The 22,042-nt window shown below is 33.0% G+C and overlaps 8 protein-coding genes across 13 annotated transcripts; 1 reads left to right on the top strand and 7 right to left on the bottom strand.

Annotated features, from left to right (window-relative positions):
- Positions 1-624: 624 nt before the first annotated feature.
- Positions 625-2,982, bottom strand: LOC107366318 (uncharacterized). The gene has a single exon (XM_015933902.2). The coding sequence runs from the start codon at positions 2,857-2,859 to the stop codon at positions 1,054-1,056; it is 1,806 nt and encodes a 601-aa protein (XP_015789388.1). The 5' UTR covers positions 2,860-2,982; the 3' UTR covers positions 625-1,053.
- A 906-nt stretch (positions 2,983-3,888) lies between these two features.
- On the top strand, positions 3,889-7,843 carry LOC107366439 (ubiquitin-conjugating enzyme E2 W). 2 transcript variants are annotated; one of them, XM_015934044.3, is made up of 6 exons: positions 3,889-4,066; positions 4,556-4,712; positions 4,778-4,950; positions 5,209-5,300; positions 5,551-5,775; positions 7,252-7,843. In XM_015934044.3, the coding sequence occupies exons 3-6, from the start codon at positions 4,936-4,938 to the stop codon at positions 7,373-7,375; spliced, it is 456 nt and encodes a 151-aa protein (XP_015789530.1). In that variant the 5' UTR covers positions 3,889-4,066; positions 4,556-4,712; positions 4,778-4,935; the 3' UTR covers positions 7,376-7,843. The 2 variants fall into 2 exon arrangements, with proteins under 2 accessions (XP_015789530.1, XP_015789529.1); XM_015934043.3 differs by lacking the exon at positions 4,556-4,712.
- On the bottom strand, positions 7,780-11,552 carry LOC107366435 (E3 ubiquitin-protein ligase MGRN1-like). Its single transcript, XM_015934036.3, has one exon. It carries the CDS (start codon positions 10,453-10,455, stop codon positions 8,083-8,085), a length of 2,373 nt encoding a protein of 790 aa, XP_015789522.1. The 5' UTR covers positions 10,456-11,552; the 3' UTR covers positions 7,780-8,082.
- Positions 11,553-11,685: 133 nt separating this feature from the next.
- On the bottom strand, positions 11,686-15,305 carry LOC149093732 (E3 ubiquitin-protein ligase MGRN1-like). 4 transcript variants are annotated; one of them, XM_089268325.1, is made up of 3 exons: positions 12,509-15,198; positions 12,283-12,429; positions 11,686-12,183 (listed from the first exon to the last, which is right to left on the bottom strand). In XM_089268325.1, the coding sequence occupies exon 1, from the start codon at positions 14,420-14,422 to the stop codon at positions 12,797-12,799; it is 1,626 nt and encodes a 541-aa protein (XP_089124451.1). In that variant the 5' UTR covers positions 14,423-15,198; the 3' UTR covers positions 11,686-12,183; positions 12,283-12,429; positions 12,509-12,796. The 4 variants fall into 4 exon arrangements, with proteins under 4 accessions (XP_089124451.1, XP_089124452.1, XP_089124453.1 ...); XM_089268326.1 differs by having other exon boundaries at positions 12,283-12,415; XM_089268327.1 differs by having other exon boundaries at positions 12,283-12,366.
- Positions 15,306-15,508: 203 nt separating this feature from the next.
- On the bottom strand, positions 15,509-16,799 carry LOC107366437 (PSME3-interacting protein). Its single transcript, XM_015934038.3, has 2 exons — positions 16,384-16,799; positions 15,509-16,295 (listed from the first exon to the last, which is right to left on the bottom strand). The coding sequence occupies exons 1-2, from the start codon at positions 16,484-16,486 to the stop codon at positions 15,622-15,624; spliced, it is 777 nt and encodes a 258-aa protein (XP_015789524.1). The 5' UTR covers positions 16,487-16,799; the 3' UTR covers positions 15,509-15,621.
- Positions 16,800-16,905: 106 nt separating this feature from the next.
- On the bottom strand, positions 16,906-17,941 carry LOC107366438 (sin3 histone deacetylase corepressor complex component SDS3-like). 2 transcript variants are annotated; one of them, XM_015934039.3, is made up of 3 exons: positions 17,698-17,941; positions 17,446-17,620; positions 16,906-17,352 (listed from the first exon to the last, which is right to left on the bottom strand). In XM_015934039.3, the coding sequence occupies exons 1-3, from the start codon at positions 17,796-17,798 to the stop codon at positions 17,143-17,145; spliced, it is 486 nt and encodes a 161-aa protein (XP_015789525.1). In that variant the 5' UTR covers positions 17,799-17,941; the 3' UTR covers positions 16,906-17,142. The 2 variants fall into 2 exon arrangements, with proteins under 2 accessions (XP_015789525.1, XP_015789527.1); XM_015934041.3 differs by having other exon boundaries at positions 17,446-17,611; positions 17,698-17,935.
- Positions 17,942-18,984: 1,043 nt separating this feature from the next.
- LOC107366436 (sin3 histone deacetylase corepressor complex component SDS3) lies at positions 18,985-20,461 on the bottom strand. The gene is made up of 6 exons (XM_015934037.2): positions 20,333-20,461; positions 20,136-20,214; positions 19,892-20,057; positions 19,482-19,815; positions 19,241-19,413; positions 18,985-19,166 (listed from the first exon to the last, which is right to left on the bottom strand). The coding sequence occupies exons 1-6, from the start codon at positions 20,403-20,405 to the stop codon at positions 19,074-19,076; spliced, it is 918 nt and encodes a 305-aa protein (XP_015789523.1). The 5' UTR covers positions 20,406-20,461; the 3' UTR covers positions 18,985-19,073.
- Positions 20,462-20,667: 206 nt separating this feature from the next.
- Positions 20,668-21,895, bottom strand: LOC107366333 (sin3 histone deacetylase corepressor complex component SDS3). The gene is made up of 3 exons (XM_015933915.3): positions 21,687-21,895; positions 21,462-21,627; positions 20,668-21,384 (listed from the first exon to the last, which is right to left on the bottom strand). The coding sequence occupies exons 1-3, from the start codon at positions 21,791-21,793 to the stop codon at positions 21,064-21,066; spliced, it is 594 nt and encodes a 197-aa protein (XP_015789401.1). The 5' UTR covers positions 21,794-21,895; the 3' UTR covers positions 20,668-21,063.
- Positions 21,896-22,042: the final 147 nt, after the last annotated feature.

Genomic DNA, 22,042 nt, shown 5'->3' with positions numbered 1-22,042 from the left:
CCATTATCCCTTGAAATTATTACTAGTCTGCGTCTCAATTGAATATTTCTGGTAATTTTTTCAACCAAATTACAAATCACATTGTAAAATCAAAATAATTCAATAAATTTTTAACCAAACAAACTTGTATTACAAATAAATCAACAAATATTGCAACTCTTATAATAACTATTTAACAAGCCATTTAATATTGAATCGACCAATGTAATCATGTCTATACAATTGATTGTGTGTTTCAATGTTTTCTGATTAATCAGTAAATAGACCAAACATGGACAATTCAAGAAATATTACGGGAAATATTACTGAAGTGTAGATGGATCAGTTTTATCATTGATCATAACATTGAACCTTTAAGCAAATCAACAAGATTTGCTGGATTGTTTCAGGTTTTTTTAATGTAATAGTGAAATATTAGGAAATTGATGAATTAAATGTTCTCCTAGTCAAGTTAATCATGGAAATTGAACAATTATCCTTCAGAATGAGAACACGTTTGATCTAAATTTGATTAAAACGCGAAAATGATTTGTATTCTTTCATCTATCACTTGTTACCATGAAACAAAACATGATAATTCAATAGACAATCACACTTGTCATACTAAATCTCACATTGATCGTATAATCTCATAAATTCATTTTTCTTGTTTTATTCAATCAAATTTAATGACAATTAATGTACAGTTAAATAATACAATCACCTTGACTGTTGTGAGTTATGAGTTTTTTATCCTGAAAACAAATCTCAATACATTCAATTGTTCAATGGGATTGTAAGGATATTGATTAATATGAATTTAAGATAAGACTGACTTTAAAATCTACAAGAGATCATATTGAATGAAGATCGTTGAAATTTAACAATGAAATAACACTGATTTCTGATGTCTCTAGAAACATTTACATGAATAATTTAATAAAATTGTGTAAAAAAACTGATTGCTGGACCCAACATCTTGAGAGATTAATCAAAAATGTATATTTTTCATCCATTTTATTCTGGGTCTGTTGACATTAATAATGTGATCCACAAAATTAAATTTGCAAAAGCTCAGGGAAAAACATCAGGATTCCAATCTGAATAAACAATACTCTCATTAGTTACAATGATATCATCAGAATCCTCAACATATGGACCCAAAGTAGGGATTGGAGTGGTTGAGCTAACTTGGCTGTTTGAGTTAGCATTTGATTCTGCAGTCGAAGAGTCAGACGTTGGACGTTCATTGCTTGTTGTTCTGGTAATAGATATAACAGGGAAACTCGCACCTGAATCGGTTGTAGATGTTGGTGTAGCTGTAGTTGTGTCTCCTTTTGGTCTAATAGTGGATGAAACTTCTGTACTAGTTGTTGATTTATTTTCTGGTTTTGCTGTCGTTGATGAAGAGTTGGAACCAGTTTCTTCCAATGCTGTTGACATAGATTCTGGTACAAGAGTCGTAGTTTTTTTGTGTTTTTTGCCATGTTTCTTCTTATGAGTTTTTGAATGTTTTGGGGATTTTGTTGCAGGAGTTTCAGTTGAATTATGATTGTCTTTCGTGTGATGTGATTCATGACCTAAACCAGCCAAGAAAGCTTCAATAATCTCTAAACTCGATTTATGATCAGATTTATTTTCACCGTCTTCGCTCTCCTCTTTATCTTTCGTATTTTTAGGCGATGTTTCAGAGGCCTTATAAGCAAGAGTTGTTGATGGCATTGTTATTGTTGAAGTATGACTTTTATGATGCTTTTTGGTCACTTTTTCTGTGGACGAGATGTTGTCTGGTGCAGATGTGGAGCTAGTCGAGGATGGTTCCTCATGCTTGTGTGATTTACCTTTTTTAGTGGTTGAAGTCGTGCTTGTAAAATCAGTAGTCGATGATGAAAGTGGTGTAACAATGGTAGAACCAGATTCAGATGATTTTTTTATTGTTGAGGTACGAGATGAACTTGTGCTATTATCGCCACTTTCGTCTTCATCATCATCATCATTGTCCTCGTCACTAGACGCTGTCTGATTACTGGCAGATGATTTTTCTGTAGTTAGCTTACTGGCCTCAGTCGTGGCTTTATGATCCATTTCAGAACTAGTTTTTTTGGATTTTGAGAACAATTTTGAGAAAATATTGCCTTTTGATTTACCATCCACTTTAGTTGTTTTTTGATTAGATTCATCACTATCATCATCATCATCATCGTCGTCGTCGTCATCATTGCTATCACCATCTTTTTTACTTTCCCCATCAGCTTCATCAGGACTCGCCGTTGATGATTTATGTCCAATACCAATTAACCTTGAAATGGAATCTTTCATGGAAGCTGACTTCCCAATAATCCTACCATCATCCCGATCACTTTCATTAGACTTATCCCAAGACGGACTGATCCTTCTGATTAAGTCCATTGATGGATGCTTAACTTTGTCTCTGTCACCTTCGTCATCCTCATCATCGTCATCGTTATCATCATAATCCATATCGTCCAAGCTTTGCTCATTTGAACTGCGGATATGTACGTCATCAATGTCACTATCAGCGTTTAAAACATCAAATATATTCTTTGCTTTTGGGTTTGGGTTATAGACATTGCCAATGTAAGAGCGAGAGTCTTCCTCATTATCATTGTCAGCTTTACCTTTACCGTATCGGTCAATATCTTCAAAATCGTCATCATTGTCCCTTCTTAAAGGTGATAAGAAATCTGCAAAGTTTGGAGGCATCAAATCACCAAAGTACCCAAAGCGATCCTCTGTTTCAATTGGATCCACACCAAGTCGATCATTGTCTTCTTCAAAATTGATACAAAACACTGAGTATTCGGGGACTAAACAAAGGCAAACAAGTAGAATTATTTTGGACCAAATTTTTGATCTCATGATCAACTGAATTGAGCTCTTATAAATATTACGAAGAGTTGACTAAACAAAATCTAAATGAAGAAAATTAAAAAGAATAGCAATCAATTCGAACGATTTAGAAAAAAATCAAATAAAAGGTTTCTTCGGATATTCAATACCTTTTATACTTTGAATCTAGACTTGCAATCAAATTATTCTATTCGATTAATCAAATCAGCTGAAACTATAATTGAGAATCATCAGTTCAACCTGAGTAAACGTTATCACTTGATTTTATGCCATTTCAATGTCAAGTCGGCCACTATTTATCAAAGTGTTTTCAAAGGTTAAAGTGGTGTAAGGTTACTTCAAACCGCACTAACATTGATAATAGCACCAAATTAACAATAACAATGAAGTCGGCCATTCAAAGTGTCCATCTTTTGAGTTTAATACTAGATATATCTTAAGATATCGACTAGCTAATCAAAATTCTGGCCCACAATCTACATTGTAAATTGTTTACTCTTTTTTCAAGGCTCATCTAATACATTGTTAAAACACAGTTGGTTAAGCTATGACTAATTAAATAATGAGTTTAAATCAACCTTACAAGTCATTTTGAAAACAAAATTATAAAAGATCAAATGTAACCGATTAAATTTATTCATTCTATGATACTTTGATCATTCTTGATTCATTTTCAGCATTTACATTTACCAGAGTCTAGATGATTTATTAATACTTAATTCCAGCTAAATATTAAAAATCATATCAATTAGAGGTTTCACTTGAAATTGAACCGCTAACAATTGAGAATATCAAATGTTTATGACAAAATATATCTCATTAAAAAACTTTAATGATTTCAGAGGAATTGATTTAAGATTGGCAGCTAACATTGGAGTAATTAATGATCAATTAATTAGGAATTATGCAGTTTTGGCCAAATAGTTGATCAATAAATTCAATATTTTAAACGGGAAAAAATATCGGATTACTCGATATAGAGCGACATCTAGTAACAAAATATTATGTAATTTGAGAAAACATTTGTTAGTTGATCATTTTGTTTTTGTTGACATCGTTTGAATAAACAGTCTCCCAGTTTATTGTATTTTTAATTTTAATTAACAAATGTATATTCATTTAAATTATATTTTTCGATTCAAATACGTACAATAAATAATGCTCTTTTGATTCCTATCATTGGATTAGCAATGGTACATTGGTAACTTCAATCAAGGTAAGATGTCTACTTGCTTCTCTTTACCATGTTGTCTTGTCTGCTTCATGTTGGAGTAAAAACCTTTCAATATTTTTCAATTAGTGGTCAGGATTAAGTTAACTTTTTTACTGGGTCGACCGGCCAGCTGCGACAGCTTTTAAGGCACAGTCCACCCCTTGCTAGTCAGGTGTTTTACCTACACAAAGGTGTTAGGCTTCATCCAGCTTAGCTGGGAATCTATCAGGAAGGGAGGATAGGATAGTTCAGGGGACTTAACACTGACCACTGTTTTATTCCTTTCTTATTTATTTTTTATTCTTTGAGATTTTTTCATGTCTGTTAGTAATCAAGGATAGTTATTAAGATAATATTTTTCTCTATATTCTCTGTCTTCTATTATTTAAACTTTGATTCAGCTGCATCATGACTAATGCTCAAATAAATGCGCACTTCAGTCTGACTTGATTATGATCTGGTTATTGTTGTTTTCATTTTTATCAAAATTAGTTTGCTACCAGACCGATCAGGTTTCATGTGCATCTACCTAGGTCAAGTATCAAGTCTTTCCAATCCAATTTAAGCTGACATGTGTCAATAATGGGTGGCAAAAAGGCAAAAGGTTGCCCTTAGCTTGCTATACGTGACGATTTACTCCTTGTTTCAAGTAATTGACTATTTCTGCCTTTCACTTCAATCAATTAATTTATTCTTTATTTTTGTCTTTTACAGTTTACCTTTATCTCATAAATTATTACTTAACTTTTGACAAAATCGTGTTGACAGTAAATCTCAATCGGACTACACTGAAGGTGTATTTAAATTTTTATTTTACAAAATATTTCTACGTTGATTGTAATATTATATTATGCCTTAATATCTAACTGAAAATGGCTTCGATGCAGGTAATGAATTTCTAGATATTTATTTTAATTATATTTTTTAAATTATTTCTATCATCATCTCTCTATTGTTAATCTCATCTTTCCCTCTCTCCCAATCCTTAAACCTAATCTTTCTATTGACGTCCCCATACTCTTCACTCTCCTTTCTGTCTCCATCTTGAATTTTCTTCTCCTTTACTGCTTTACAATCATTTTTTATCTTTATTAATTACTTAATTCAATGACATGACCAATCATTATTATAATAATTTATTACAGAAAAGATTACAGAGAGAATTGAAGTCAATTCAAACTGAACCACCACCAGGAGTTAGTATTAATCAAAATAGCGTTGGCTCAAGCTTGACTCAGTAAGTATCATATCTCTCTGTCTATATTGACAAGATTATAAATCAAATCTTATTACTGTGATCGCCTTTTCTAATCAAACTCACTTTTTTTATCTTCTTTATAAACCTCTTGGATGGTTAATTTATTGACTCTGGCCTATTGTACTAAATTCACCATCATGAACACATCACTACTTATTGGATATTACCTGTACTTCGACAATACTCTACCACCTTGATTATATTCTTGCAATACCAATATCCTTTAAAGATGGATTGTTGACATGGAAGGAGCCTCTGGAACTCTCTATGAAGGCGAAAAATTTCAACTCCAATTCAAATTTAGTTCAAAATATCCTTTTGATTCGCCAGAGGTTACTTTCATTGGCCCTAATATCCCAATTCACCCCCATGTATATAGCAATGGACACATTTGTCTGTCAATTTTAACTGAGGACTGGTCGCCTGCTCTTTCAGTTCAATCTGTTTGTCTCAGGTTAGTGACCTTATTCTAATGTACCCTGATTTGTGAACTTCATTGAAATGCTACATGTTATGCTTACTGGTGTGAAGGCATTTAAGCACGTCACAGCTGATCGCACTTTCTTCAACTTTGTTCTGTCACATGTTTAACTCGTTCTGTCACAAAATACCTTTTTAGATCTAATTAGACTGCATTTTCAACCCTAACCTGCCTTAGTTCAGCCACGTTTATTACTCAATACTTAATCATCTGACTGACAATGATGGTCTGCATATAGTTAATCAATCTTTTTTAACCATCAGCCAAAAACTCAGCTTAAAGCAAAACACTTACTGTTTCAAGATAGTTCAAAGACACAATCATTTTAAAACTATCTATTCGAATCAGCCATCATTTTTTAGATTGTTTCAGCAATTAGATTCGTTTTATTGTTTACTCATAGGTTGTTTCAATATGATGACAAATTATGATTGTTCAATGTTGCTTGCTTATCGCTTTTAAAAAATCGAGTGCATTTTGCTTTTTGTACTGCTTTCAGATTCAACCATTTTGTATTGTTTTCTGATATTACAATTCAATTTACTCGATTACCGGTTGGTTTTGCATCATAATATATACCTCTGAACCAGAGCATGATCATTTTTTACACTTTCATTTTATCGATCCAATCAAACATATTTCCATGATCATGTATATCACAAATAATCGATTGTTTCATCTTAGCTTTTTGTCTCTTTTGAATTTAGTTATCACTCTTAATTTACTTTTGTTACCATGGTCTTCTTTTAATTTATCAATTGATTTCTTTGGAACCATTTATTTTTAGGTTACTGAAAATTTATCAAAACAAGAACTGATTGCCCTTTATTATTAATAATAACCTTTGTTTTTTGTTCCCTCTTTTTTGCTCTGAACATTTTCATTTTCATCGCTTTCAGATAATTTCTAGTCCTATTTACTATTCACTATTTACCAACTATTTACTTTTTAATGTCAATAAATCGTAACCATGTCTGTCATCATAATTAATAGCCTCACTCTTCTCAATTCCCCAATCATTTATGAAATCTTGGGCTTCTCTTTCAGCTCTACTTCCCATTTAATTCCAACTCAATTATCTACGTTTAGTTTAGGCTATGAACATTTGCATTTGTAGTTTTTTCATTTTACCAGAATTCAAATCTATCTGTTATTTCTGTTTTCGCTAATTACTTAACTATATTAAACTCTAAAGAGTTAATCATCTCTGTAATTTTATTTCCATTCGTTTATTTGCACCCAAAATCGATTTTACATTGAATTATCATTCTTTGGTGAACAATTAGTTATTTCTCTCAATTTTGATGCGAATTTTGGATTAGATATGGAAATCTTTTTGTTATAATCAATATTTTTCGTTGACAATTTGATTTAAATTTGAGTTTTCGCCGAAATTATTTTTATGAATATTAAACTAAATAATTTCTATTTTTATATTTCTTCTAACAGCATCGTTTCAATGCTTTCAAGCTGCACGGAAAAGAAAAGGCCTCCAGATAACTCTCTTTATGTGAAAACTTGCAGCAAAAATCCTAAGAAAACAAAATGGTGGTACCATGATGAGAAAGTTTAGTCTCATGGAATTCATCAAATTTATTATTGAACGGATAAATTGACACTCCAATCATTTTATTGCAACACTTGAATTCAACATTGAATTATAAAGTATTCATTCAATTGTTAAGAACCAATGAAAGGATTGAGATCAAGTAAATACACTAAAAAGATACCAAATATTTGAGCTCATTGGTTTGAAAAAACACGGTAAATAAAATCCATCCACGTAACTGACACATCTCCGATTTTCAATCATCGTCAACACATTAGAAATAATGAGAAACGAGAAAAATATGGCAAACTTTGAGAATGGTTCATCATCGTCGATACCATCAATGTACTCACCAAATATATCATCTTGTAAAAGAAATCAAAAATTATCCCGTAATAATCCTTAATAATTATAATGAATAATAATAATTATAATAATAATAATAATTATAATAACAATAATAATAAAAGAAGCAAACAATGGCACAAGCAACACTTCTGGTTTATATTGGATTTCGATTTTACCACAAAATGAATTCTTTTTTGGTGGTATCTTTCATTTGATTTTTTTTTCGTCTTTCTATATAATTGATACTTAAAAAGCATTTTTTTCAAGAAATTTGTAAAATCAACAAAAATCAAAGAGAAAGATTTCAAAAAAAGATTGAATGAATAAATGAATGGAAGGAAGTAAAATAATAAAAATAATATCATTAATATGATGACCACAACTTATTTTGACGTAAATTCATTAGGAACCGAGTCATTTGTAGAAACGCTTAACATGTCTGTCTCATCCATAAATCGCTGCTCATCGAAACCATCTCTTAAAAAAAGATCGGGATAAGATGTTGCCGATAAGTTGATTGAATTTATATCTAGCGCTTCAATTGAATCCATTTCCAATTGATTATTCGATGAGTTGTGAGATGATGAATTTAATGCCTTTAATTCCGAATCATCATAAAGACTTCCTCTTTTCCTAAGTGCCTTACGAGATCTTATTGGTTCAATGTAAACGGATCTTGTTTCACTTGATGTTGTTTGTTTTTGCCTTGGATGACTTTGATGAGAATTTTCTTGATCAAGGAGTTTTACTTTTTCTTGATCCTCGGATCCACTTTCAGGTGAATCCTGTTGAGACCATAGAGTAAGTGATTCAGAACTTCTATAATTTTTTCCTCCCCTTTCAATGACACTATTAACCATTGCTAATTTTGATTTGGATATTGACTTGGAACGAGAACCCATTCTAGGACTAGATGATGAAGAGGAAGGAATTGGATAGCGAATTTCCGATAATGAAGATGATGATGATTTCGCGTGCCGCGAATTTTTACTGTTGCTTATAGATTCTTTCAAGTGGCGAAGAGTATCTCGATCTTTGATTACAACCATTGATTGGCTGCTACCACTAATAGATTTAGTGGTAGCTTCAATTGAAGCTAATGGTGCGACATTCTCGTCATCGAAGCTGCCCTGGTAACCATATAAACCATAATCACCGGGACGAGATGATGATGATGGCATCGATGGAGGACCATTGAGAGCTTCAATTAAAGATATTGCCTCATAACCTGGTGGAGTATCACTTTTTGCATCAGTGCTGTCAACTGCTGTTGTTGTAGTAACAGGACGTGCTGTGGATGTTGGATGACTATTCCTTGATTCAGAGGAGGATGAAAGACGACGTTTAGATGATGATGAGGTATTTAAAGGTTCTACTGGTTGAGTCACATTGGATGAACTTTTCGTGGTGATAGCTTGACCATTATTCAATATCTTACGAACAGCTCGAAATTGTAGCAAGGCTCTAAATGGTGAGCGACAAATGGGACAATTATTGGCTTGATAGCGAAGTGAGTCAGCACAAGCATTACAGAGGCACAAATGTCGGCAAGGCAATATGAGTGTGTCACGGGATTCAGACATACAAATAACACACTCAGATCCATTGTCTTCGATCTCTTCGTCTGAAGAATAGTAAGGTTTACCAAAAGAAGATCGAACAGTGTTCTTATTTTCGATTCCATACACTTCTTGAATCAAATATGCAAGCCCATCGATAATTATTTTCTGCTTGAAAGGTTTAATGTAAAACATTTTCTCGTTGTTCCTTTCAACGGTTGCGATCAGTGAATGAGATTGTCTTGGTTCGGAGCCCTCTTCAGCTGTCACTTGTATAACAATAGGGAAGGGTACAGTTGGATCAAAATTACCATATTCATCAATGGCACGGTATAAAAGATCATCTTCATTAAATGCTGATGGGTTGAAAATTAATGATGGTTGTGAAAAAATTTGACTTGCACCTTTGGGATAATGGAAGGTTTCAGTTTTATAACCAGGATCGCGCGGTATGTAGGTAATACCAGATGGAGTTGTTTCTTCGACAGAAAGATAATAAATGGTAATTGAACACTTCACATCTGAATCAAAAGTGAATTCGATTGTGTACAACGGGCCATTTGATGATGAAGATGAAGATGATGATGAGACGAGTAATTGATTGGTTTCATGTAGTAGATTTGTTTGGGTTTGAGCTGGAGTTGATGAGTTTAATGAGGATGAAGATGATGGAGATGAGGTTGACGACTCTTGTGATGATGAGGTTGTAGGTACAGCGACGGTTGAAGACGATGAAGAAGGTAATTCCTTTAACTCATGATGGTTAGGTAGATTATTAATGCATTCATTGTCATTGGCTAACTGATTGGTTAGTTTGCCAGAAGTGCTTTTAGAGATAGAAGAGCTTTGGTTTACAAAGTCACTGTTAGTACACGGTATTTTAATTAAGCGAAGTGTCTCTTTACGAATGTTGATTAAAGCACGAAGAGATCTGGTGGGTTCATCTGGTAATGGAGCCAAGTAAGGAAAGGGTATGGGCTTAGGTCCTAAGAAATTGAGGTCCATATTGTCTCCGAATAGATATGCTTCGGGTTGACCTGTTTCAAATTTTTCACCACCCATGATGAAATGTCCTGCAAAATAGCAACCAGACCTTGGTGGATATAAATACCCATGATGTCCATAATGATTAGAGAGCTGGTCAACGGATTCCTCTTCTATTTCATCATCTCTCGATCGATCCAGGAGGTTACCCATCGAAGTATCATCACGAAGTGAAACAAAATAATTATTATAAAATATACCAACCAAGCATACAAATCTTTACTTTGATTCGAGAGCTTGTTTGTGTGACTGGTTAATTTGTGGTGAGGAATATATCAATTTGTGTTCAAAAAGATGGTATGATGGAATATTTGCGGCAAATTATCTTCAAAATATCGGTTAATGCGGTAAATGGAATTGGAATGTGAATAGGTTTAAATATTGAGGCCACTCATTATAAACAGTAAACAAAGACATGGAAAACTTGATTAGAGATAACCATAAAGATATAAAAAGCCAATTGTGTTCATTAGATTCAAACCAATGTTTAAAATGCACAATGGATTTCTCTTTGAGGAAGACAGGACAGAGTGGGTGACTAAGATGATGAAGAAAGCGTTATGCTTATTTTGTCACTAAAGAAGATTAATCAAGATAAAGATATAAAACCAGGTTTTAGGTAGAATGATGATATAAATAAGATGATGTTGATGAGGTTGGTGTAGATGTTTTTTGTTGCTGCTTTGCTTTGATAAGAAGTTTCAGCAGGAAAATGTTCAACACTAGAGAAGTTCTTTAATCAAGAGTTATTTGAATGAAACAAATTGAAAGTAAAATTGAAATGCAGCAATTTAATTAACAGGTATATTTATAAATAATACTCATCTAGATGTGTAACTGTTTTGAAATAAAATTAATGTGGATGACCTTTAATACACACCAAACATCGAGTAAGTAATTAGGTTCAGAAAAGGCTTCTGATTAAGATAAAATGATAAACTGAACCACAAAATTGGTACTGATAAAGACTGTAAACACGACCATTAATTTCACCAATTTTTTACATTTCAGGGCCTTGGTAGATGTAAACATTAGATGGCGCTCCAGTCACTGACATTTGAATCCGAATGATAAAAACCTGGAATCTAGATTAATCAAAGAAATTACTAATCACTCTTTATTAATTAAGCAAATCTTCTTCAGATGATTTTCAGAAACACCAGATATTCTATCACAACATCACCAGAAGATAAAATAATATTCAAAGAAGCCTAAAGTAAATAAACTTGCGGAAATAAAAACAATTCTTATCTCAATTAACCGTTTCGATTTCTCAATCTTGATTACTTTACCTAAGCATTTCCTTTCATTAACAGAAAGCAATTGTATCATAAAATAAATAGACAATTACAATATTTTCTCAATGAGAACAAATTAGCTGTGTTAATAGTTAACCAATAATTTATTCTTTTGATAGGTAAAAATAATATTGCATTTTTCGTTAAAAAATAATTAGCGTATATCACAAATTAATTACAATGAGTAAAAAAATGATTAGCATACAATTTTTCTTACATAGTCATTTTTACTTTCTTATTTGGATGATTGACTAAATTATTATCTGAGTCTCCAGTTTCAGACTCCTCAAAATCAGAGCCGTAAGCTACTAAACAGGTCTTTGTAGTTGGTGGTTGCTTCTGAGATGAAGACAAATTTGACCCATCTTTATGTTCAAGAAGGGTTGATTTTGATCTTTCTTCGTCTCTTTTCGTGGTCCAATTTAGTTTTATCCACCATTTCAAGAAAAGATGTTTCATCTTCATCTAAAACAGCAATGAGATTCTTTAATCGACGAGATTCTTCGAATTCAGCTTGAGCCTTCGTTTTCTGTTGTTGAAGCCTTTCGAACAGTGATCTTGAATCATATTCTTCCTCCGGCTCCTAATAATCGAGTAAAAAAATAACACCATGAATAATGATATAAATCGAACCATGAGCAAAAAGTAAATTAAAGATGAAATTAAAAAATAACAAACTTACCCTCAGGATCAGGTTTTCTAACCTTATCCCACTCAACTTGTCGTTGTCCACAATTGACTTTTAACTCATTTTCACTGAAGAATGCTTTAATGCATTGCAGAATTGATTGATTAAAGCAAATATATAGAGAATACTTCGGATAACTTTCTATAAAAATATATATTTCTATATTATAGTATTTCTCTAAAAAACAAGACAAATAACTTCATGGAAGATATCAACTTACTGTCCTTTGATTTGCAGGTAAGCAACGCCGTCATATCTTTCTATAACAGCTTCAGTTTTTGAAAAATCATGTATAGTCAGTATTGGACATAGTGAGCGGACAAGATTAATATTAATAATATCACAAGATTAAATGTATCACTGTGTTGATGTTTATCAAAAATTGGTTGACTCAGCTGATGAGCTAAGAATAAACATTACAGTAAGCTACCAGAATCTAGTAACAAGATAATGAGAATACATTGAATTCCCAGTTATTTTAACAATAAAAATTAGCCATAAGACGAATTTATAGCGGAAATTTCGATGAAATGATCACAGAATTTATCGACGGATTTTGACCATAATCATCAGGACGAGATGATGATGATGATGGCATCAATGGAGGACCATTGAGAGCTTCAATTAAAGATATTGCCTCATAACCTGGTGGGGTATCACTTTTTGCATCAGTGCTGTCAACTGCTGTAGTTGGACGTGTTGACGATGTTGGATGACTATTTCTTGATTCAGAAGAAGATGAAAGACTACGTTTGGATGATGATGAGGTATTTAGAGGTTCTACTGGTTTGATCATATTGGATGAACTTTTCGTGGTGACAGCTTGACCATTATTCAAAATCTTACGAACAGCTCGAAATTGTAACAAGGCTCTAAATGGTGAGCGACAAATGGGACAATTATTTGCTTGATAGCGAAGTGAGTCAGCACAAGCATTACAGAGGCACAAATGTCGGCAAGGCAATATGAGTGTGTCACGGGATTCAGACATACAAATAACACACTCAGATCCATTGTCTTCGATCTCTTCATCGGAAGAGTAATGAGGTTTACCAAAAGAAGATCGAACAGTGTTCTTATTTTCGATTCCATACACTTCTTGAATCAAATAGGCTAGTCCATCGATAATTATTTTCTGCTTAAAAGGTTTTATGTTAAACAATTTCTCGTTGTTCCTCTCAACGGTTGCGATAAGTGAATGTGATTGTCTGGGTTCGGAGCCTTCTTCAGCAGTCAATTGTATAACAATAGGGAAGGGTACAGTTGGATCAAAATTACCATATTCATCAATGGCACGGTATAAAAGATCATCTTCATTAAATGCTGATGGGTTGAAAATTAATGATGGTTGTGAAAAAATTTGACTTGCACCTTTGGGATAATGGAAGGTTTCAGTTTTATAACCAGGATCGCGCGGTATGTAGGTAATACCAGATGGAGTTGTTTCTTCGACAGAAAGATAATAAATAGTAATTGAACACTTGACATCTGAATCAAAAGTGAATTCGATTGTGTACAACGGACCATTTGATGATGAAGATGAAGATGATGATGATGAAACGAGTAATTGATTGGTTTCATGTAGTAGATTTGTTTGGGTTTGAGCTGGAGTTGATGAGTTTAATGAGGATGAAGATAAGGTTGTAGGTACAGCGACGGTTGAAGACGATGAAGAAGGTAATTCTTTCAACTCGTAATGGTTAGGTAGTTTATTAATGTATTCATTGTCATTGGCTAACTGATTGGTTAGTTTGCCAGAGGTGCTTTTAGAGATAGAAGAGCTTTGGTTTGCAAGATCACTTTCAGTAGATGGTATTTTAATTAAGCGAAGTGTCTCTTTACGAATGTTGATTAAAGCACGAAGAGATCTGGTGAGTTCATCTGGTAATGGAGCCAAGTAAGGGAAAGGTAAGGGTTTAGGTCCTAAGAAGTTGAGGTCCATATTGTCTCCGAATAGATATGCTTCGGGTTGACCTGTTTCAAATTTTGCACCACCCATAATGAAATGTCCTGCAAAATAGCAACCAGACCTTGGTGGAAATGTATACCCATGATGTCCATAATGATTAGAGAGCTGGTCAACAGATTCCTCTTCTATTGCATCATCTCTCGATCGATCCAGGAGGTTACCCATCGAAGTATCATCACGAAGTGAAACAAAATAATTATTATAAAATAAACCAACCAAGCATACAAATCTTTACTTTGATTTCCTCCTGACTGTGTAATTTGTGGTGAGGAATGTATCAATTTGTGTTTAAAAAGATAGTATGATGGAATATTTCGGCCAATTATCTCCAAAATATTTTTTAATGTGGTAAATGGAATTGGGATTTGAATAGGTTTAAATATTAAGGCCACTCATTATAAACAAAAGAGTAGTGACGAGAGACGTCACGAAAGAGGTTTTTGTAAAGTTGAAATTTAGTTTTACAAGTTCACACTCAGGTGGCGCGCCTTCAAAACAAAAAAGTGCAAAAATATGAAAATTTTTAAATTAAAATTGTAAATTTCAAATTACGTCATGGAAATCTTTCTTTTCTCATCGAAAGTTACATACAAAATTATTGACTTTTAATATCAGTACCACCTGAGTGTGAACCGGAAGAACTAAATCTCAACTTTACAGTTTTTCTGGCTCGCGATTGTTTCTTGTTATCCTACTCTCTGCTATAAACAGTAAACAAAGACAACTTAATTAGAGATAGCAATAAAGATATAAAGTCGATTGTGTTCATTGGATTCAAACAAATAGTTAAATACACAATTGATTGCTCTTTGAGGAAGACAGGACAGAATGGGTGACAGAAACCTTGATGCTTATTTTGTCACTAAACAAGACTAATCAAGATATACTAAAAACTGTAAACACGACCATTAATTGCACCAATATTTTACATTTCAGGGCCTTGGTGGACGTAAACAGTAGATGGAGCTTCAATCACTGAAATTTTAATTTTAATTTTAAAATCTGGAATCTAGATTAATCAAAGAAATTACTAATCACTGTTTAGTAATTAACCAAATCTTCATGCGATAATTTGAAGGAATATTCTTGCGAAGATAAAATAATATTCAAAGAAGCCTAAAGTAAATAAACTTGCGGAAATAAAAACAATTCTTATCTCAATTAAACGTTTCGATTTCTCAATCTTGATTACTTTACCTAAGAATTTCCTTTCATTCACTAACATTAGCTGTATTAATAATTAACCAATAATTCGTTCTTTAAATAGTAAATATTATCTTTCTTTTTCCGTTTAAAAATAATTAGTTAGCGTATATCACAAATTAATTACAATGAGTAAAAAATGATTAGCATTGCGAATTTTCTTACATAGTCGTTTTTGCTTTCTTATTTGGATGATTGACTATATTATTATCTGAATCTTCAGCTTCAGAATCATCAGAATCAGAGCCGTAAGCTACTAAACAGGTCTTTGTAGTTGGTGGTTGTTCCTGAGATGAAGACAAATTTGATCCATCTTTATGTTCGTGAAGGGTTACTTTTTGGTCTTTCTCGTCACATTTATCACCTTCAGGTTCTAATTCGTCGTCTTTTTTCTTTGCACTACCATGATCAACAGTTTGCTTGTCACATGGAGATTCCGTTGAAGAATCATTTGACTTTTTCGGATCGTCCGATTTGCGAAGTTTGATTAGATTTAACAATGGATTACCCTGCGTTTTTTTAGATTTCTTTATATTTCCTTTTGTAGCAAAACTAATTTTGAAATCTGCAATCTTTCTAACTTGTTCGTCTTTTGTTAAACCCTCAATTGCTTTTCTGAATTCTTGTAATGCTTCTTTTTCCTCTTGAGTTTGTCTCTTCTCGTGGTCCAATTTAGTTTTATCCACCATTTCAAGAAAAGATGTTTCATCTTCATCTAAAACAGCAATGAGATTCTTTAGTCGACGAGATTCTTCAAATTCAGCTTGAACCTTCATTTTCTGTTGTTGAAGCCTTTCGAACAGTGATCTCGGATCATATTCTTCCTCCGGTGCTTCTAATAATTGTGAGAACCGAATAAAAAATAATACCATGAGCAAAAATAAAATCAAAATAAAAATGAAATTGAAAAACAACAAACTTACCCTCAGGATCATCAGGTTTTCTAACCTTATCCCATTCAACTTGTCTCTGTTTACGATTGGCTGCCAATTCATTTTCACTAACAAATGCTTTAAACTGATCCATCGCAAAATTGTTGATTCAAATATATAAATACTTCCGATTATTTTCCTTTTGAATGCTATGTCATCTACTTTACTCTTTGAAAAAGCCAATTGTGTTCATTGGATTCAAACAAATGGTTAAAATGCACGATGGATTGCTCTTTGAGGAAGACAGGACAGAATGGGTGACTAAGATGACGAAGGCTTTATGCTTATTTTGTCACTAACAAGAATTATTAAGATAAAGATATAAAACCAGATTTTAGTTGAAATTAGGTATAAATAAGATGATATTGATGAAGTTGTTGTAGATGTTTTTTTTTGTTGATGTACTAAATACTGTAAACACAATCATTGTTTTCACCAATTTTTTTGTATTTCAGTAGATGGAGCTCCATTCACTTACAAAAATAAAACGCGGTTAAAAAACTGGAATCTAGATAATTATTAATCATGTTTTATTAATTAAGTAAATCTTCTTCGATAATACGAAGAAATATTCTATCACAAAATCGCCATGAGATGATAACTTACATTCAAAAGAAGCCTAAAGTAAATACTTAGGCTAACTTATTTAGAACTACTGCTGGCTTGTGGTAAAGTTTCCAAAGCGTTAATCAGTTCCTCCACGAGGTGATTCAACTGCGGTGGTAAACCTCGTTTTCTTTTCTCTGGTGTTCATGCAGCATCATTTGGGCTTTTTTGCAGTTTTTTGGTAGTAGTATAGGTTTCAAGGGACTTTTTTGCCGCAGCGTATTCAGATTCGAGTGTTTTCATTTTCTCCATCAATTCAGCACGGATTTTTTCTTTGGCTGCAACTTTGGCTGCTTCCAATTCTTTCTCAATTGCCTCTTTTCTACGGATATATTCCTTATTTATCTTCTCCCTCTTTAGAGAAAAATAAAAATAAAATTACAACTCTAAACTTTTTAACGAAATTTTTCTGAATTAGGTTACTAAATATTGAATTTTTAGATTTACCTCATTGTCATAATATGCCTTTGCTGCAATTAAACGTTCATTCATTTCCTTACTACATTCTGCAATTAATGCGACGCATACAGGATGGGTTCCTTCTCGCACTTGTCTTATTTCTTCGTAAAGCTTGGCTAACCTGTCTTGGTATATCCAATCGGGAATATTTGCCCTAAACAGGCTAAAAATTAGAGAAAAAGGTTAGTTTATCTATGAAAAAAGCAAGACAAATAACTTTATGGAGAGAAGTATACTTACCGTCTGTTGATTCTCAGATAGTTACCGTCTTCATATCTTTCCATAACAACTTCATTATCTGAAGCATCATCAGTTTCTGATGAATAATCAGTATAGGACATAATGAGTGCTCAAAGAAAATATTAAAATTAAAAACAATATCACAAACTTAAATGTATCACTAAGTTGATGTGCTCAGCAAGTGGTCAGCAAGTGGTCAAAATTTGAAATGATGTTTTAAAAACATTGTTTTCAAAAGTTGGTTGAAACAGCTGATGAGCGGTTAACGTCGCTAAGCGATCTCTTAGTTGCAAAATGATTTCATCTAGATGGCGCTTTTTGTCAAAATAAATGGGAATCCCGAATTCGCAAGAGTAACAAGTGTGCATAAAGTCGCAGAAAATAATCTTAAAATGGGTGGGTCATTGGTCATAGGCTTAATGTCAAAAAGTGAGGAGCTTGTTCAAGAATTATCTTAAGCTGATTGGACGAGAAATTTTTTCCGGTTAAGGCCCAATCTTCTCGATGAAATGATTTCTCATTTGCAAAGCTGTGGTGGTGATTTCTGCATCATCAACGATACTCTTCAAACGGCCCATTCATTGTTGAAAGATATCTTCATGAATTTGAATCTCAAGAGCTTGGGCTGAGATTAGATATATCCCGGATAATTTTTCTTAACCTTCACCGATCTTTTTAGAGCTACTATCGCATTGGCAAAAATACGTGCTAACAATCCTGCATTTGGATGACTTACTTTGCTGTTGCTCATAAATGTTTACAGACTGATGATGAGGAAGAAGCTGGTCTCCTTGAGCAACTTAAATCCAAAATTTGTGATAACATCTCAATGTATGCTCAAAAGTATCATGATGAGTTTCAAAATTTTCTCCCGATTTTTGTTCAAAGTGTATGGACTTTGCTGAGCACTACAGCCAAATATGATATTATTGTTAGCAACTCAGTACGTTTCATATCCACTGTTGTTGATAGACCTCAATACTCAAAGTTATTTGAGCATCCTAATGTACTTGACTCGTTTTGGACCAAAGTCATAATACCAAATATGCAGTTTCGAGACTCTCATTCGAGAAAAGATGTTCCAAGATAATCCTGAAGGATAAATCGTGATATTGAAGGATCTGATACTGACACTCGTCGAAGAGCAGTGATTTAGTTGTTGAAATTACTGACTAATTGTTTGTTTATAAATACAATGCGAAAATACAATAGTAGTTGTACAATGTAGTAGCAATCAGCAAAACTGTTTATATTGAAATCTATGACATTGCCGAGAAACACAGATTGTTTTATACAAAAGTATTTTATTGCCTTGCTATAAACTTTGGTAAATTAATCTTTAGATACATAAAAAACACTCTTAAATTTGAGATTTTTTATGTAGCTCTTTTGTGAATCGAGTAGCGTCCCCTCTGTAAGGATGACAGGGAAATACGAAATTTTGTGTTGTCCGCTTTTTTGATCCAGATCTGATGAAAAAGAAGATTTGAACAGAAAGAAATAAGAAATCAGAAGTTTAACGAAAAAAGCATGAAAATTTTACCTCTGAAAATGCAATAGAAGCTAGGGTTCCATTGGTTTCAACGTTTTCTTGCGTTTTAACACAAACGAATTGTCCTCGATGGAACCATTTTCTTTCAAAAAATAATTTACCATCTTCCACTCGTACATCTACAGTATGTGTAGATGAATCTGAATCTGATGGGTTATCGTTAACTGTAAAAGAGAATCGATGAAAAAATATGTAACATTTTAATATTTATTATAAAAAACAAAGTACTTACCATATTTGACACTGCTAGCTCGTGTTAAAGCTTTTAAATCGTCATTGATGTCTCTTTCATCTAAGAGATAATTTAGCTGCGCTGGTGAACCTCGTTTTCTTTTCTCTGGTACTGGAGCAGGATCATTTGGCCTTCTTCGCAGTTTTCTGGTAGTCGTAGCTTTGGTTTCAATGGAATCTGAGTTCAGTTCTAAAGTGAGTCTTTCAGATTCGGCAATTTTCTTTTTCTCCTCCAAATCAGCAATTAAACTTTCCTTAAGTTCAACCTTACGTTCTTCAAATTCTCTGAGAGCTGCCTTTTTTTCATGGATGAATTCCTTCTCTATCCTTTCAGTCTAGAATAAGAAAATCATGGAGTAAAATTGAAATTGTAAATATTTTGTCGATATAATATCAAATTGATAGACTTACCTCGTAAGCCAAATAAGCTTCATTTAAAATTAATCGATCTTGATACTCTTGTTCATATTTTTTAAGTCTTTTAACATAATCAGGATGCACTCCATCATCTAATTGTCTCAGTTGCTCTTTGAGACTAGATAACTTATCTTGGTACATCCTATTGAGGATATCTGACCTGAAACGGAAGTAGGGAGGGTAAAGGTCAGTTCTTCTACTACAATAACTTAATGCATCAAAAATGATGCCAACTTACTGTTCTTTGATTTCCAAATAATCGCCGTCATATCTTTCCATGTCTGCAACAACTTCGGTTTCTGAAGCATCTTCGGTATCTGGAAATAAAAAATTATTGTTAAAATATTGAAAAATTCAAATGTAAGAGCCATATACCGCCAGCCAATGGTGAAGCAAAAGTCACATAGCTTTTTGCCTGAAATAAGATCAACATACCTTCATCAGAGTCATGGTCTCCTCCATCTTGCCTATCATTGCTTTCGTCATCGTCAAAATCAAATTCAGACATTTTAAACAATTGGTTTAAAGAAACCGACCAATTAAATTAAACAGCCAACAGAATGAGATGACCAATTCAAGATTATTTTTTTCAAGATCTTTCGATATTGATATTGATATTTTCAATACAATAATCGATAGATGTTTCGATAGTATCAAATTTTTCTTATTTTGATGTAATTTGAAGTTGGACTTCAAGTCGACTCACAGAGTCTGACCATCATTGATTAACTTATTGGAGTTGAAATTTCGTATTGGTAATAATCGTTCGAAATAAATTGGTATTTCAACCGTTTTATTGAAAAATATAAATAGTCTTTGAATTATCACAGTAATTATTATTGGATTTTCATTGTTTAAAATCAATGATGGAATCAAATTTGCACAGAAATGCATCGAATATGTGAACACATAAGTTTGAAAAATATGAAAAATATAAATGCAACTGACAAATATTTAGTTTCAAATGTTTCAATTAAAAATTATTAAAAAAGACAACCCTTGAGATGGTTAAAAAGTCGACATCTCGAGTAAAAGGTGACTAGTTTTAGATAAAATGACAATGTAGATTTACCTTGTTTCGCATGCTGATTGTTTTGACTAGAAACACTTACTAATTATGAGGCGATTGGCCATTATATCACAATTAGCTTGAAATTATAAAAAGACTATTTAGATTTTAGTTTTAAAGCTTTTAAATCTTCATTGATTTCTTTTTCATCCAATTGGTAATTTAGCTGATTCGATACGGCTCGTTTACGTTGTGCAGGTGTAGGATCATTTTGCCTTCTTCTTAATTTTCTAGTAGTTTTTGCTACAGGTTCTGGAGAATCAGGGCACAATTTCATGTTGGCTCTTTCAGCTTCAATACGTTTCCTTTCCTCGAGCAGATCAGCAATCAAACTTTCCTTAAGTTGCTTTTTGCGTTTTTCAAACTCCTGTCTCGCTGCCTGTTTATCAAGGGTATATTCCCTCTCTATCTTCTCGCGCTGCAAAAAATAAGAATAAAATTAAAAACTGCAAACATTGACATGAATGATTGGAAATATTGAATTGTTGAAACCACCTCGTAAGACAAATAAGATTCATTTGCAAGCAATCGATCTTGAGCTTCCTGTTCACATTTTTTAAGTCTTTCAACGTAAACTGGGTGCACTCCTTCATCTAATTGTCTCAGTTGATCTTGAAGATCAGCTAATTTTTCTTGGTAAATACTATCGAGAAACTTTGACCTAAATTGGAGTAAAGGTCAAAATTAGTTTTTTAATGATCATTCAATGATAAAACTTACCGTTCAGCCGTTTCCTCATCATGACCGTTTTTCGACCTTTGCAAATCTTCAAAATATTCAGTTTCTGAAGCATCGTCAGTTTCTGATGTGTACCCGCAATCTGACATATTGAAAGCTCAAAGAAAATATTAAAAACAATTAAAAACAATATCACAAACTTAAAAGTATCACTAACAAGTTGTAAGTTGATGTGATCAACAAGTGGACAAAATTTAAATTGATGTTTTTAAAAGTTGGCTGAAACAGCTGATGAGCGGTTAACGTCGCTAAGCGATTTCTTAGTTGCAAAATGATTTCATCTAGGTGGCGCTGACTTTTTCGTCAAAATTAATGGGAATCCCGAATTCCCTAAGAGT

Source organism: Tetranychus urticae, chromosome 2 (genome assembly GCF_039701765.1).
Source record: "Tetranychus urticae isolate SD_2017Ah chromosome 2, NJAU_TeUrti_SD_1.0, whole genome shotgun sequence".
NCBI classification, from domain to species: Eukaryota; Metazoa; Arthropoda; class Arachnida; order Trombidiformes; family Tetranychidae; genus Tetranychus; species Tetranychus urticae.
The sequence above is the reverse complement of the archived record's forward strand: the minus strand, read 5'-3'. Positions and strand labels throughout refer to the sequence as shown.

Coding starts and splice junctions, on each gene's coding strand:
- LOC107366318 (XM_015933902.2), bottom strand. CDS start 2,859: ATGAGATCAAAAATTTGGTCCAAAATAATTCTACTTGTTTGCCTTTGT.
- LOC107366439 (XM_015934043.3), top strand. Junction 5,301..5,550: donor GTTGGCTCAAGCTTGACTCA/GTAAGTATCATA, acceptor TATCCTTTAAAG/ATGGATTGTTGACATGGAAG. Junction 5,776..7,251: donor GTTCAATCTGTTTGTCTCAG/GTTAGTGACCTT, acceptor TTCTTCTAACAG/CATCGTTTCAATGCTTTCAA.
- LOC107366435 (XM_015934036.3), bottom strand. CDS start 10,455: ATGGGTAACCTCCTGGATCGATCGAGAGATGATGAAATAGAAGAGGAA.
- LOC149093732 (XM_089268324.1), bottom strand. CDS start 14,422: ATGGGTAACCTCCTGGATCGATCGAGAGATGATGCAATAGAAGAGGAA.
- LOC107366437 (XM_015934038.3), bottom strand. CDS start 16,486: ATGGATCAGTTTAAAGCATTTGTTAGTGAAAATGAATTGGCAGCCAAT. Junction 16,296..16,383: donor AAAACCTGATGATCCTGAGG/GTAAGTTTGTTG, acceptor CACAATTATTAG/AAGCACCGGAGGAAGAATAT.
- LOC107366438 (XM_015934039.3), bottom strand. CDS start 17,798: ATGTCCTATACTGATTATTCATCAGAAACTGATGATGCTTCAGATAAT. Junction 17,621..17,697: donor TATCTGAGAATCAACAGACG/GTAAGTATACTT, acceptor TCTAATTTTTAG/CCTGTTTAGGGCAAATATTC. Junction 17,353..17,445: donor AGGCATATTATGACAATGAG/GTAAATCTAAAA, acceptor TTTTCTCTAAAG/AGGGAGAAGATAAATAAGGA.
- LOC107366436 (XM_015934037.2), bottom strand. CDS start 20,405: ATGTCTGAATTTGATTTTGACGATGACGAAAGCAATGATAGGCAAGAT. Junction 20,058..20,135: donor TATTTGGAAATCAAAGAACA/GTAAGTTGGCAT, acceptor CTTCCGTTTCAG/GTCAGATATCCTCAATAGGA. Junction 19,816..19,891: donor AAGCTTATTTGGCTTACGAG/GTAAGTCTATCA, acceptor TTCTTATTCTAG/ACTGAAAGGATAGAGAAGGA.
- LOC107366333 (XM_015933915.3), bottom strand. CDS start 21,793: ATGTCAGATTGCGGGTACACATCAGAAACTGACGATGCTTCAGAAACT. Junction 21,628..21,686: donor GATGAGGAAACGGCTGAACG/GTAAGTTTTATC, acceptor ACTCCAATTTAG/GTCAAAGTTTCTCGATAGTA. Junction 21,385..21,461: donor AATCTTATTTGTCTTACGAG/GTGGTTTCAACA, acceptor TATTTTTTGCAG/CGCGAGAAGATAGAGAGGGA.